Raw genomic sequence first — 13,062 nt, 5'->3', positions numbered from 1 at the left:
CACTGGTCGTGCATCTGTCTTGGGGTGACTTTATGATGTGTATCCCATATCACTGCCCTATGTCCAGAAATTAATTTTTGTGCCTTTCTATGCCTTTAAGCCTGAGAGGGGGAAGGAAAAACTGAGCAAAACTTTTTCAAAGCAGCATACAATGATATACTGCTTCGAAAAGTAATGTAAAAGAGTGTCATTTCACTGTGACTTTACTTTATAGAAGTGGACTTACCTGTACTCAGAGATTAGTGGTTTGCAAGCTGTGAAATTGCAGCATATTGGACCCTACATGATAAACATACACTGTGCTACCTGGAACCACTGTCAGGGCACATAAATGACGTTCCTGAGGTAAACTGATATAGCCATCACAGCGTAAATTCGTAACTAGTACCAAGTGCTACCTTCAAGGAGAATGGTATACAATAGTGAGCAAGAACATGTTTGTATCTACAGGAAGTCTGTTAGCTTCCATACAGACATATCTTTAATGTTTCTAAACACTTTGGGTTATACAAAAGGAGACTTTTTTATCACAAAAAGCTATTAACCCACTTGCAGACACAGGTTTCTTAAGAAACAGACGCAAAATATTAAATGCTGTGCTCCATCTGCAGAAGTAGAATGAAGGAGCAAGCAGCACAACCTTACTGAAAGCTTTGACAAGTACTTTGAAGGCGAGTCTAAAAACATTTGTTATTTCCCTTGACTTGAAATCTTGCTTCAGCAGATCATATACTTTTTCTGTTACATTTCTGAACTTGTGAAATACCTGCATCTGTCTCTGGTAACTACTAGTGTTCTGCAATCAGAGGGGGGAAATCTAACATGGACAAACCCAAAAGCACCACTCATAATTACTTTTTGGAGGCTAGGGCTCTTAAAATAATCTAGAAACTCCCTGAGTTTTCTGACTACCTGGTAACACTCAGATTTTTAAACAATCAAAAGCTTTACTGTTTTGATTTACATGTTATTCTGTCTTTTCCAAAAATTTGTCCTACTTTCACAGTACATACTCAAAATTCTCCTTGGAAAGGGAATCATGTAATAAACAAGGGTGATCTTCAGCACTAAATTTTAAACTTTTGTCCTATACTTCCATTTTCTGGTCTTAATTTAAAAACACACTTAGCAGACTTACACATCTATCTCCAGTGCCAAACAAATAAGTATAAGCCCTTCCTGCAATTTTATCAGTTCTTTCATGACTTGATTGTCAGAGAAAGAAGTTCAAAAAGCAGAAACTTTACAAGAATTGCTGGGGTTAGCAAAACATTGGGAGCTTTTCCATCAGCGTTTGAAGGCATTTCATTTCTGGGCCGTTATCTGATTTCCGACAGAAGTCCCACCGGTGTCCCAAGTGCCTCCTGTGCCGCGTACAGCTGTGTCACCGCGCACCAGGGATGTGAACTGACGGAGAAACCGCCGCTCAAACCGCAAAGCCAGCAGAAAGCCGGGATCTTGCACAATCCCCAGTGCCTGCCGCTCCCAAGGCAGCCGCCCCCAGCCCCCGCCCAGGAGCCGCTCACGAGGAGAGCCCCGCGGGCAGCGCCGGGACTGCGGAGCCTCAGCACTCTTGGCTCGATCGGCGGTGCTGCGCCCCGCCCGCGCCGCTCCGCGATGCCGGTGGGTGAGGGGAGGGTGGGCGGCAGCGCGGCAGGGCCTGCGCCGCCGGCGGCTGACGGGGCTTCTCCTTTCAGACCTTCCTCAAGTGGCTGCTGGGGATCTTGGGGGTCGCCGTCGTTGTCGTGGTCATCACCGTGCCGCTGGTGCTGCTCACCCGCAGTAAGTGTGCGGTGCGGCCGCGAGGGGAGGGCGGCGGGGGGCTCGCTGCGGCCGCCAGCGCTCGGCGCATCCACGGCAGCGGGGGAAAGTTCTGCGGAAAGTTTGTGCCTCAGGGAGCTGGGTCCGCAGAGCTGGAGCTGCTGGGTCCTGGAAACTGGACGGTACGAGCGTCTCACCAGGGAGGGTGGGGGGCACGGGAACAATTTAAAATTCTCCCGATTTTCCTGTATGCGCTGGTAATAGTTAGAAGCATTGTCATTTTCAGCATTCTGTTCTTATTGTGGCCAAAGGCTCTCGAACCAGCAGTAAAATGCCAATTACTCATTTTTCTAGGGTGTATTGAAGAGGTAAGATTATATGCTCTCTCATTTGCTTTGTTTCCACAACTTTTGTTAATGCCTTTGAGTGAAATTATATAAACAGCACAGTTTCAGAGGTCAGAAAACTAGAGAAAGATTTGGAATGTGGTTTTGGACTCTGACCAGTTAGCACTTTCCAGGTTGCCCTTGTAGCTCTGGATGTTAATGTGAAACATCATTAAATCCTGATCAAGCAATGCATTGCTTTCAGCTGATTGGGAGAGCTGCTCTCATTTTGTGTTCTTACGATTAACAGCTGAGCAGCCAGGGTATGTATAATCAGCACTGCAAACTCTAAGGGAGTGTTTTCTGGACTAGACCTAGGTCCGAAAGGTGCACCCCAAAAAGACTGAATATGTGTATGCTGATCTTGACGATGTGTTCAGAAATTGCTTGTGTGCACACAAAGTTCTGGGGGTTTTGCCGTGTCAGTTCAAGGGGAGGAGCTTGTGTCATTGGTGCTCATGTGTTATAATTTGTAACTGTTTTGCAGTTTAGCTCTATTAATGTTAATATCATAGTCATTCAAAACCAGATTTTCAAAGTCCAGATATCTGAGTTGCATACCTTGTAGGCTAAAACTTCCATCTGTGGATGCTGAGTATTTTCTCTTATTTTTGGGCAGCTTTTTGCCACTTATCTCAAAAAAGCAGATTTTTGAGGTGACAAGAAATACTCTGAATTTCACAAGTGGGGAAGAGCAAGAGAAAGGGTCTTGATAACTTATCAGATGGATGTGTGTAGGCATAACACCTAGTGAAAGAATTCAGTATGCAGGCCTGAACTCTGCTGAAGAGTTGGTACTTGTCTATCTTGATGCCAGTGCCATGTCTTACTGTAAATAAAGTGGGTTTTCTTCTTTCATAAATGTAGCATAGGAATTCTTTTGCTCTAGAAGTGGCTGCAATTCAAGATCAGTCATTCAGTTACATAGTAAATTCATGTAACTTCAAAGAAGCATTTCTGTTCTATGATACACAGAATACCACCATGCTGTCAGCCTTGGCTTGCGTCCTTTCAGTTGTAAAAGAATAGAACAGTGTGTCAGACTTTTTACTATTGGTTCAAATTAAGGCATAGGAAATTACCTAATACACCCAGGTAGTTCAGTCGGTCCCTCTGGGTAAAATAAGGATTGAGATGGAGTGATCCCAGTTCAAAAACTTGAATTCCTGTCTCTTCACAAATCAGGCCAGCAGTAACATCTGAACAGCTGTGACCATTGTAATTTGGGAACTGCAGAATTCTTTGGATTTTTGACTGAAGGGTGCTAAACAGATGTTTACTGTAGCTGAGAGTGTACAGGTGGTGTATTCATAAAGTAGTAATTTATCAGAGCACTTACTCAGTGAGAGTTTGATTCTATGGCTTTTATGAGCAGCCACAGGACATGTGAGTCAGCTGGGGATGCCTCTTGGGCCATACAGGTGATTGAGTACAAAATGAAAGTGGCAAAATTGCTTTGGGAAGGAGCAGCTATGGTCACATAACTATGACCATGTGAAATCAAAGTCTGCTCTAATAAGAGTCCTTATAATTGCAGTCAAATAGTTTTTATTTCATCCCAATGGTTCAAGCATTTTACAGGGAGTCAATATAACAATTATTGATATAAACAGAGAATTTTGAGTTTGGATTCTTTCCTTTGACCTGCAGCTGTTTTCCCTGCCATGCTTCTCAATGTACTTTCATTTCATAAGCTTAGTAGTCATGCAGCACATAATTAGTTTGATAAATGGTTTCCAACACTGTGAAAGGTTGTGAAATTTTGCCACTCTGGCAGAGTTCTGGCTTGTTGGCCCTTGTAGGCCTGGCAAGGGGAACTTCTGCTTCTTCTCTTGCAGACACTTTTCATGGACAAACAGTGCAGACTTAAATTTGAAGAGTGGTTCCCTAATTTGGGATGCAGCCCTTTGCCATTTACCTTGAGGGTCTGCTGCCAGAACTCTGTACAAAATTTTATATGTTTCATTTAGACCCACTGTCTATTTTGACACCTCATTTTATATTTAATAACCACATGGGGATACTTGCATCAAACAGTTTAATTTCAAAACAGCCTTGGGGCTTGTATTTGAAGTCTGTTGATTAAAGCATTGTTGTGCTTTGAGGAGCTATCCAACAGGTGACTACAGTAAAAACTTGTTACCCTTAAAGCATGAGAATTTTATAAAAATATTGTGGTCTCCCTCTTCATGATTCCCCAATTTGCTTACACTTCTCAAGTTGTTTTTTTTTCTTCTCTAACCTTCCATGCAAAACGCAGATTGGTGTCTATATGTGCCTTTACCACTTCTCTAACTGCATTTCTTGTTACAGCTGGGCAAGAAGGCCAGGAGTGGGAGGATGAGCAGCCACTGCTGAGGGCAGGAAGGAGACAGTGCAGTATTTACTATTATTCTGCTGCCATGTGCAAGTCATAGACAGCCTTAGAGGGAGGGTCCCATACAACTGTCTATCCACAAACCAGGTTTCTTCACCCACAGGTTTAATTCTCCAAGGGTGAGAAATATGCACTGAATGAGAAGGATCATCACCGTCATGATTAGATGATATTATGCATGTGCTTCTGTGGTCTTTTGATAGAATTGTGCCTAGAAGAGGCTGGAAGAGCAGGTCCTGGGGAGGTTAATGACCTTAAGGTGCCTGAGTGTTCTTTGTGAGTCTGAAAGGACAGGGAATCGAAATGTTTTCCTTCTGCATGTCCTTGACTTCTGTAACTGTCATTTAACTCAGTTATCTACCCTAATTCAAATGTTGTGTAATATAATATAAAACACCATTATCAAGAGTGGATTGCTATCTGTAGAACAATTCTGCTATTCTTATTTCCTTGCTTTGTATGAGATGGGGTAAATTGAGAGGGCTTCCAGAGCTATTGATTACCAAGTTAATGATTAAATCCCTCCAGGGAAGTCTCTACAGCCCCATGGAGGATGTTCTTGGATGAACTGCTGCAGGAGGTGCCACAGTGCTCACTCATTGGTTATGGTCTCTCCTGAATGTCCTGTATCAGCTCCTGGGTATTGGATAGAATTCTGGATGAAGTGAACCTTTGGCCCAAGCCAGAAAAGTAGTTTTTACCTATTTTTTGGCTGGAAATCTATTTCAGTGCTCTGTGACATAGGCAGTAACTGGAGTGTACAGGAGGGGGGAAGAGTTAGAGTACTCTTTTACACATGTTGGAAGAGAAATGGGAAACAGCAGGTTTGGGAACACTATCCTGAAATATCTCTTCTTTTTTCTCTTACCATTGAATCAGCCAGGATTCCCTTGCATCTCTCCTGCTGCTCCTAAATTACATGCTTTGATCGCTGATCATTCTTACTCTTGTTCTGCTGTCACTTTAAAATGGCAATAACCATTCACCTTTTCTGTTTTTTTTTTATTTCTCTATCCCTTTCTCATTATTGCTGAACATCATTCTTGCACTCGTCATTTCCTTTTTGTGGTTTTTTCCAGTCTCTCTTGGTAGTGGTAAACATGCAGTAAAGCTTCCAATATTATTCCTTTTAGTTTTCCATGGTTTAAAGTCAGTTAATTTCTTGTGCATTTTTTGTTTTGTTTTGTTTTAATTGCTTGTGGAAATTAGTAAATTGCACCTTGACATTGGGGAATAACAAATACATGTACCAAAAGTAATTTGTCAACATGGTTCAGTTTTGGTATGGTGGCATGTCATACCATAAACCTTACACAACAGTTAACTTCCTGTTTGCTTTCCACCTGTCCTGGTTTTGTCTGCAAGTCAGGTAATTTTCTCCTGGTAGCTGGTACAGTGGTCTGTTCTGGATTCAGTGTGAGAATAATCTTGATAACACACTGATGTTTTGGTTGTTGCTAAGTAGCTCCTGCTCTTAAGTCATGGACACCAGTTTCCCAGGCTCTGCCAGAAAAGACGTGGACAAGGAGCTGGGAGGGAGCGTGGCCAGGACAGCTGACCTGATCTGGCCAAAGGAATATTTCATAACATAGAATGTCATGCTCTATAAACAGGGGGGTTGGCTGTGAGGTGCCAATGACAGGCTGGACGTTGCTCAGTGGGCGGTGAGCAAATGTATTTTGCACCACCTGTCTTTCTAGGGTTTTATTCCTCTCGCTCTCCTTTTCATTACAATTATTATTACTATTAGGAGTATTATATTTAGTTTTATTTCAATCATTAAACTGTTCTTATCTCAGCCTATGGGTTTATCTTTTCCTGATTGTCCTCCACATCTCCACTGAGAGAGGAAGGGAGTGGCTGAGTGGTACTTAGTTGAGGCTAAACAATGTCAAACCTCACACCTACAGAAACCAACTCAATTTTTCTCTTAAGAGAGGGTAGCATATTAATAGGAAATTCCAAGATTCAAACAGAATTATTTATCAACTTTGTATGAGTACTACTTACATAAAAGGTTGAGAGCCTTCTTTGCAGAAGGACTTACTTATGGTTTTACTGTTGTTACAGGGGTATTATGATGTAATTATTTCCAGTATATCATTATGACAGTGCAAATATGTATATACTGCCAGGAGTAAGATCAGGGTAGAGATGAATCATTGAATCATTAAGATTGGGAAAAACCTCCAAGATCATCAAGTCCAACCTTTGATTGAACACCACTTTATCAACTAAACCATAGCACATCAAGTCATCTCTTGAACATTTGCAGGGATGGTGATTCCACCACTTTCCTGGGCACTCCTTTCCAATGCTTAACCACCCTTTCAGTGAAAAAGTTCTTCCTGATGTCCAACCTGGACCTTCTCTGGCACAGCTTTAGGCTATTTCCTCTTGTCCAGTCACTATATGCCTGGGAGAGGAGCCCAACCCCCACCTGGCTACAGCCTCCTCTCAGGTAATTGTAGAGAGCGATTCCCCCTGTGCCTCCTCTTCTCCAGGCTGAACACCCCCAGGTCCCTTAGCCACTCCTCATAGGACCTGTGCTTCTCTGGACACATTCCAACACCTCCATGTCTGTCTTGAATTGAGGGGCCCAGAACTGGACACAGCACTCAAGGTGTGGCCTCGCCAGTGCCCTGTACAGGTGTCAGTCAGGGCCCTGGTCCTGCTGCCCACACTCTTGCTGATACAGGCCAGGATCCCATTGTCCTTCTTGGCCTCCTGGGCACACACTGGCTCAGGTTCAGCCTGGTGTTGGCCAGCACCCCCAGGTCCTTTTCCACTGGGCCACTTTCCAGCCATTCTGCCCCAGCCTGTGGCGCTGCCTGGGTTGCTGTAACCCAGGTGTAGGACCCAGCACTTGCTGAACCTCAGGCAGTTGGCCTCGGCCCATTGATCCAGCCTGTCCCGATCCCTCTGCAGAGCCCTCCTGCCCTACAGCAGAGCAACACTCCTGCCCAACTTGGTGTCATCTGCGAACGTAATGAGGATGCGCTCAATTCCCTCATGCAAAGCACTGATAAGGATTATTAAACAGAACTGGCCCCAATGCTGAGCATTGGAAGCCAGTCATTTGGAGTCTAGAAAAATAAGTCTGTATGTGGAATTGTCGAAAAAGAAGAATAACAAGAAAATTCAGTCTTTGCAGCCTCTCTGAGGAACCTAAGAGTGAAAGAAGCAGTTTTGCTAAAATATGAACATCCACTGTCCTGTATAAAATCTTCGAAGCCAATAAAATGCACTTAAATGTCAGCAATTACTTTATTTTGTCAAAATAAACCTGTTTGACCCTTCTTTTCAAATGGAATCTGAATGAGAAGAACCAAAATTTGGAATTCAATGTGTGTTGAGTATCTTTGGTCAGTGGCACAATGTGGACAAGTAAGAATATACTGGTAATGGCCTACCTTGTAGATTAAGAAAATGCTTCAACTAGAACTTCTATGACTGTACCCTTACAGCTTGGTGCGTGTTTTCATATTCAGATACTATGTGGAAGGTGTTGACAGAAAATGAAATTTTAATTTTATACATAGCCAACAAATCTTAATAGTGGCCTGATTTTTAGTAATGAGACCTTAGCAAAATATGTATGTCACCAGGCAGAAAAACATTCATCAGTTTGGAAAAATCCCTAAACCTGTTCATCAGCCACCTGTCTTAAATTGCTTCTTCTTTTCCAAGAGAGAGTTTTGTTGCTTTCGAAGCCCCTCTGATTGAAAATGACACTTTCTCGATTAGGAAGAAGTCATATTCCCAACTAGACAACTGTGTATGAATATTAAATACCCACTTGTTCATAATCCATCAAATTAAATATTCAGCTAAATAAATAACCTGAGAAATTAATATTCTCACAGAAACTTCAAGAGCAATAAATCCAGCCTAGTAATTTTTTTAGTCACCTTTCAGATGGAATTGAGCAAGCATTTTTTTAACCTTTTCTGAGCATTTTAGACTAAAATCATTGTATGTTATGTCTCTTGTCTTTTATTGCAGTGGTAGTTGTACAGTCTGTGCTGTATATATACAGTTTTCTTATTGTTTGGAAATAAGAGTAAAGCTGTAATAGCTGACCTAAATGTCTTCCTGTGATGTTTCAGATGTCACATGCATCCAACCTGCAGAAAGATAACCTGCAAAAGCTATTGTGAGGTGTTTTCCTGTGTGTGCCCCCAAGGACTTTGCTCTCTTTTTCTTCTTCAGCATAGTGAAAGAGGAGGCAGTCTGTTTAAAAAGTATCTGAAAGATTGGGGCTCTCAGAATTGATAGGGGCAGGTTAGCATCTTGGTTGATCAGTCACCACGTCTGTACTTGAGTGTTTTTATCAGTTGCTTTTATTCTATTCTTTTGGTTTAGCCAGCTGAAATTAAAATTCCTTCCCTTCTGGACCCTGTAGGTAGAAGGGTAGATGCAGATAGATGAAGGTAGATCTTAGGTTTCCATTTAAAAAAAAAAGGCAGGGAGGATGCAGGGGGAGAATTGCACACCTGAATTTAAAATCTGTAGTCTATGTTTTCAGAAGAAAACACAAACACTCACAGACTGAGTTGTTGTTGTTGTTACCACTTTTCATACTTTGGAAAAAGTAACTTGTGCACTGCAGGCAGTAGGAAAGAAATACTTTACGTAAAAGCTGACTGCAGTGTGCTGAAGCTGATGACCAAACTCAGTAGCTTAACTAGATTCAAAGTTTCATTTGGTCTTTTCAGACTAACCCAGTTACTTGGCTTTAATTTTCCAGTCAAAATTATAATGCTAAAATAAACTTTAGGATACCTTGGTGAACAAAAAAGCAAAAGAGGGATAAATATGTAATCAATTATTTCATCATAATCTTATCAGGAAGTGTTTATTATTTAATTAATTAATTTTTTATTAGACCTTCCCTGAATATTTCATTGCTTTTCAGATTTTTAGGGGTTTTTTTATTTGAGGCATTTCTGAAATTTGAGTTTAAGGGTAAGTAAATTATTCACAATTGCAACTATTAGCAGCTGGGGCTCTGCAGTGAACTTCCCAGAGTGAGCATGGGGAGAAAGGCACTAAGATCACTTCTTTTCAGCTTTTGAGGAGTACATGTTTGCTGAGGTAAGAGAGCCAGAGGTCTTCTGGTCATTCTAGTCACTGTCAAAAAGGTATTTTCACTTCCGTGAGTTTATTGACTGATCTCACTGACACTCCTTGATTTTATGCTTGCTGAATTTACCTTGCAACAAAGTTTTATTGCCTTCCCACTGCTACTACTTTAGAGATGGTTAGCTAAAACACTTTAATAACCAGCAGCAAAAACCCACTTAGTAGCCAGGTTAAGAAGCTGGGGTGGAACAATGTGCAGCAACGTCCAAATCTCTCTTCTGTCTGTTTCTTTCAGAAGAGACCTCTTCAGGAATAACGTACTCTCTACAGAATTACTTGAACAATGACTATAAGTACAAAACACATAATTTGGAGTGGATTTCAGGTAATTCATTTTTACGTACAACTTGAATGTCAAGAAAATGTACTACCTTCAGCAGTGTACTACCTTTGGTCACCTCATGCTGAGGTGACTACTGTATTCTGAAAAAAAAGTCAGATTATTTAATAGTACCACAATAGAACAGTGTGTAGCTTCAGAGAGTTGATTCCTTGTTTCCCTTAGAAACATGGTCACGTTCATAGGAAGCTGTATTCTCCTACTGCCAAGAGAGCACTTCTGTGCTTTTGGGTAGAAGCATGTTACCCTCTGAGGCGTGTCAGCTTCCCATGCATCGGGCTGCCAGGGAAAAGGGAGGTACAGGCTGCTTTTCCTTTTGGGTATGCCCAGTGCCCCAAGGAAAAGAGATGCTCGAAAGTGGATGCTGTGAGCCCCAGGACTACATTTTGTGAACATTCTTGTGCTATAAGCATCCTGTCATTATAGAACTGGGAAACACAACATTGACCAGATTTTTGAATTTTATTTCCTGCTTAAAAATATAAAGGGAAAACAGAAGTAAGTGATGAGAATTTTACTTTTTATTGACATCTCTCTTGTGCTTTTAGGAAATCAGTATCTTCACAAAACAGATAATGGGGACGTCCTACGCGTCAATGCTGACAACGGAACATCCTCAGTAATCCTGGCAAATACAACATTAGTATGTTGACTTATATGTAATATATGCAGACATTGGGAAAGGTGTTGAATTTCATATTTTGTTCTGCGTAATCTTTGGAATCAGTGCTTAATGTGTTTCTTTTGCCCTTCCTTTGTTGACAGGATAAGTACCAGGCAAGCACAGTTATACTGTCTCCTGACCAAAAGTTTGCTCTTCTTCAATACAGCTATACAAAGGTACAAGGGCACTATACATCTGAGGTTGAAACTGGGAAAAAAGGTTTGGGAACATCTGAGAGGCTGAGAGAATGTAAGGGAAATGCAGGAGGATGGATGAATGCAATGGATGTCTGTAAGGGAACAGTCAAGTTGAGCAGGCAGGAGGAGAAGAAACTGATATTATCTGTGAGTTTGGCAGAAGAGACTTGACTGCCTGAGGAAAAAAAGGCATCTGGATAAAATGTGGATGGAGTTATCACAAGGAGAACAAGGCTGGATGGTTTATCTGGGAAGACAGTCTAGGAGAGTAGATAGGCATGGCTGTTCCCAGGAGTTGTGTGGGTAAGGAGAAGTGATGAGTAGATATGCTGGTATACATCTGCTTGTATGTGTATGCTATATATGTGTGTGGTTGTTACATTGTGATGGTAGGAGGTAAGAGTTTAAAACTGAAGTGAATTAAAAGCTGCATGTGCTTAAAAGAAGGCTTGTGCTTGGAGTGGGCTTGTGTGTCCCTGTTCCCTCCTGTCAGTGAGCACATGAGAAGCCTGCAGCAGAATGTCTCATCCTGGCATGGTGCTGAACCGTGCAACAAAGGTTAACCCACATTTATGCCAGGTGGCATGAAAACCTGGCTCTGTGTGCCAGTTGAGAAGCCTGAAGGAGGTGATCATTTGCTCTGCAGTTTGTGCACTGAGAAACCAGTAACTTTGTTGTTCTTTCCTTTTTTTTTCTAGAGAGCTGCCTCTTTTGTTTGTAAAAGTTCAGTGCTGACTTGTGCAGTGTACAAATAACTTGAGCACTGTGTCACTGAGCACTGTCTACGTGTCCTGGCCTTGCAGTCCCAGAGCGTCTTGCACTGTGCCAGACACAGTCTGTGCACTCAGTCATCAATTTTTTTCAGTTTTAGCTTTCATGCTGGGTCCTACTAAGCCAGTTACCTTTTGTCTTTCTGAATTGTTCAGAATTATTTGGCTTTTCACTGCATCATTAAGAGGTCACAAAATGCCTAATATTTTACCAGTCACCCTACACATCCCCTCTACTTGTAATTTATTGCTCTGTAGTATTTTAGTAGTTACATTCGTAAGAGTTAATTTTGTTTCACTGCTGAAGAAAGATCTTTTAACCTTTATATAACAGTGTGATTGAAAGTTCTGTTATTATTAATCTTTATTGCAAAGAAACAGAGTAACAAAATGAATCATGAGGATGTAGACACTTGTTATGTAATAGCCATCTGTCTGTGTAGTACTAAGTTGTTGGTTTATATCTTCATACAATTATCCAAGAACCCTCATAGAAGGTAGCATTATTGCAACATGTCAATGCTGTGGGCTACATCAAACCTCTCCAGCCCCACATAGTGAACATGTTTAAATGTGTCTGCATTATCATCATCATCTTTCTCTCACTTAAGTGCCCACAGAGCAATACAGATTTCAAGAGGCAGATTTCTCAGAGAAGGGTTTTATTTCTGTGACAGTATGAACAGGAATAGGTCACCCTGGTACTGGAGGAACTGCTACAGACATACAGCTGGGACCTGTGAGAACTACTATAAAATAAGACACCAAGTTAAATAATACAACATGAAAAATGAGACAGAAAACAGCAAATGAGCCAGTAAAGCACAAGGAGATGGATTAACTGCATACTGATGATATTCTGCCATGTAGCTACAAGGATTTCTGAAAATCTGCAGCATCTCTGGCATCTGTATCTCTGTCCTTAATCAGTCAATGGCCCCTGTCATAGTATTTGTGATGACTCCAGAGGAAAATTCTTTAGCCTTTCCTTAAAGCTGGTTAGAGATCTGTTACCTTTGTATGTTCATTGTGTTCTATCTCAAGAAAAATCATGAGGAGGGTTTTAGGGGTAATTCAAACTGCAAGAGATATGAAACCTGGTGAAATTTATTTTCTTTGTATTAAAATAATTCTTTTGCAGTTGTGGAGGCATTCCTTTACAGCTTCATACCACATCTATGATTTCAGTAACAGGTCAGTAATCTTTGCACATAAGATGAAGTTTTAACATTCTTTTGCAATGAAATGTCATTTCACTGATTTCTTTTGACTGCATTTTGTTTTTCCAGTTCCATCTTAGATGACAGACTGCTACCTAATGATACACAGTATATCTCCTGGTCACCTGTTGGTCATAAACTGGTTAGTAAAGATAAGTGAAACTTACATAAACAGTCATTTTCATACACGTGACATGGAAAC

At 41.3% G+C, this 13,062-nt stretch overlaps 1 protein-coding gene across 2 annotated transcripts in view; it reads left to right on the top strand.

Moving 5' to 3' along the window:
- Nucleotides 1-1,253: 1,253 nt before the first annotated feature.
- Nucleotides 1,254-13,062, top strand: part of DPP4 (dipeptidyl peptidase 4) — a 53,685-nt gene continuing 41,876 nt past the window's right edge. For both annotated transcript variants that reach the window (XM_042041613.1, XM_042041614.1), the window contains exons 1-7: nt 1,254-1,623; nt 1,698-1,782; nt 9,905-9,994; nt 10,558-10,652; nt 10,775-10,849; nt 12,782-12,834; nt 12,930-13,002. In XM_042041613.1, coding sequence (XP_041897547.1) covers nt 1,618-1,623; nt 1,698-1,782; nt 9,905-9,994; nt 10,558-10,652; nt 10,775-10,849; nt 12,782-12,834; nt 12,930-13,002 — 477 coding nt within the window. In that variant the 5' untranslated portion in view covers nt 1,254-1,617. The remainder of the gene's footprint in view (nt 1,624-1,697; nt 1,783-9,904; nt 9,995-10,557; nt 10,653-10,774; nt 10,850-12,781; nt 12,835-12,929; nt 13,003-13,062) is intronic.

This window comes from Corvus kubaryi, unplaced genomic scaffold (assembly GCF_017639235.1).
Source record: "Corvus kubaryi isolate FWS band 111438036 unplaced genomic scaffold, C.kubaryi_AGA036_p1.0 37396, whole genome shotgun sequence".
Taxonomy (NCBI): domain Eukaryota; kingdom Metazoa; phylum Chordata; class Aves; order Passeriformes; family Corvidae; genus Corvus; species Corvus kubaryi.
This window is presented reverse-complemented; position numbering and strand designations above follow the sequence as displayed.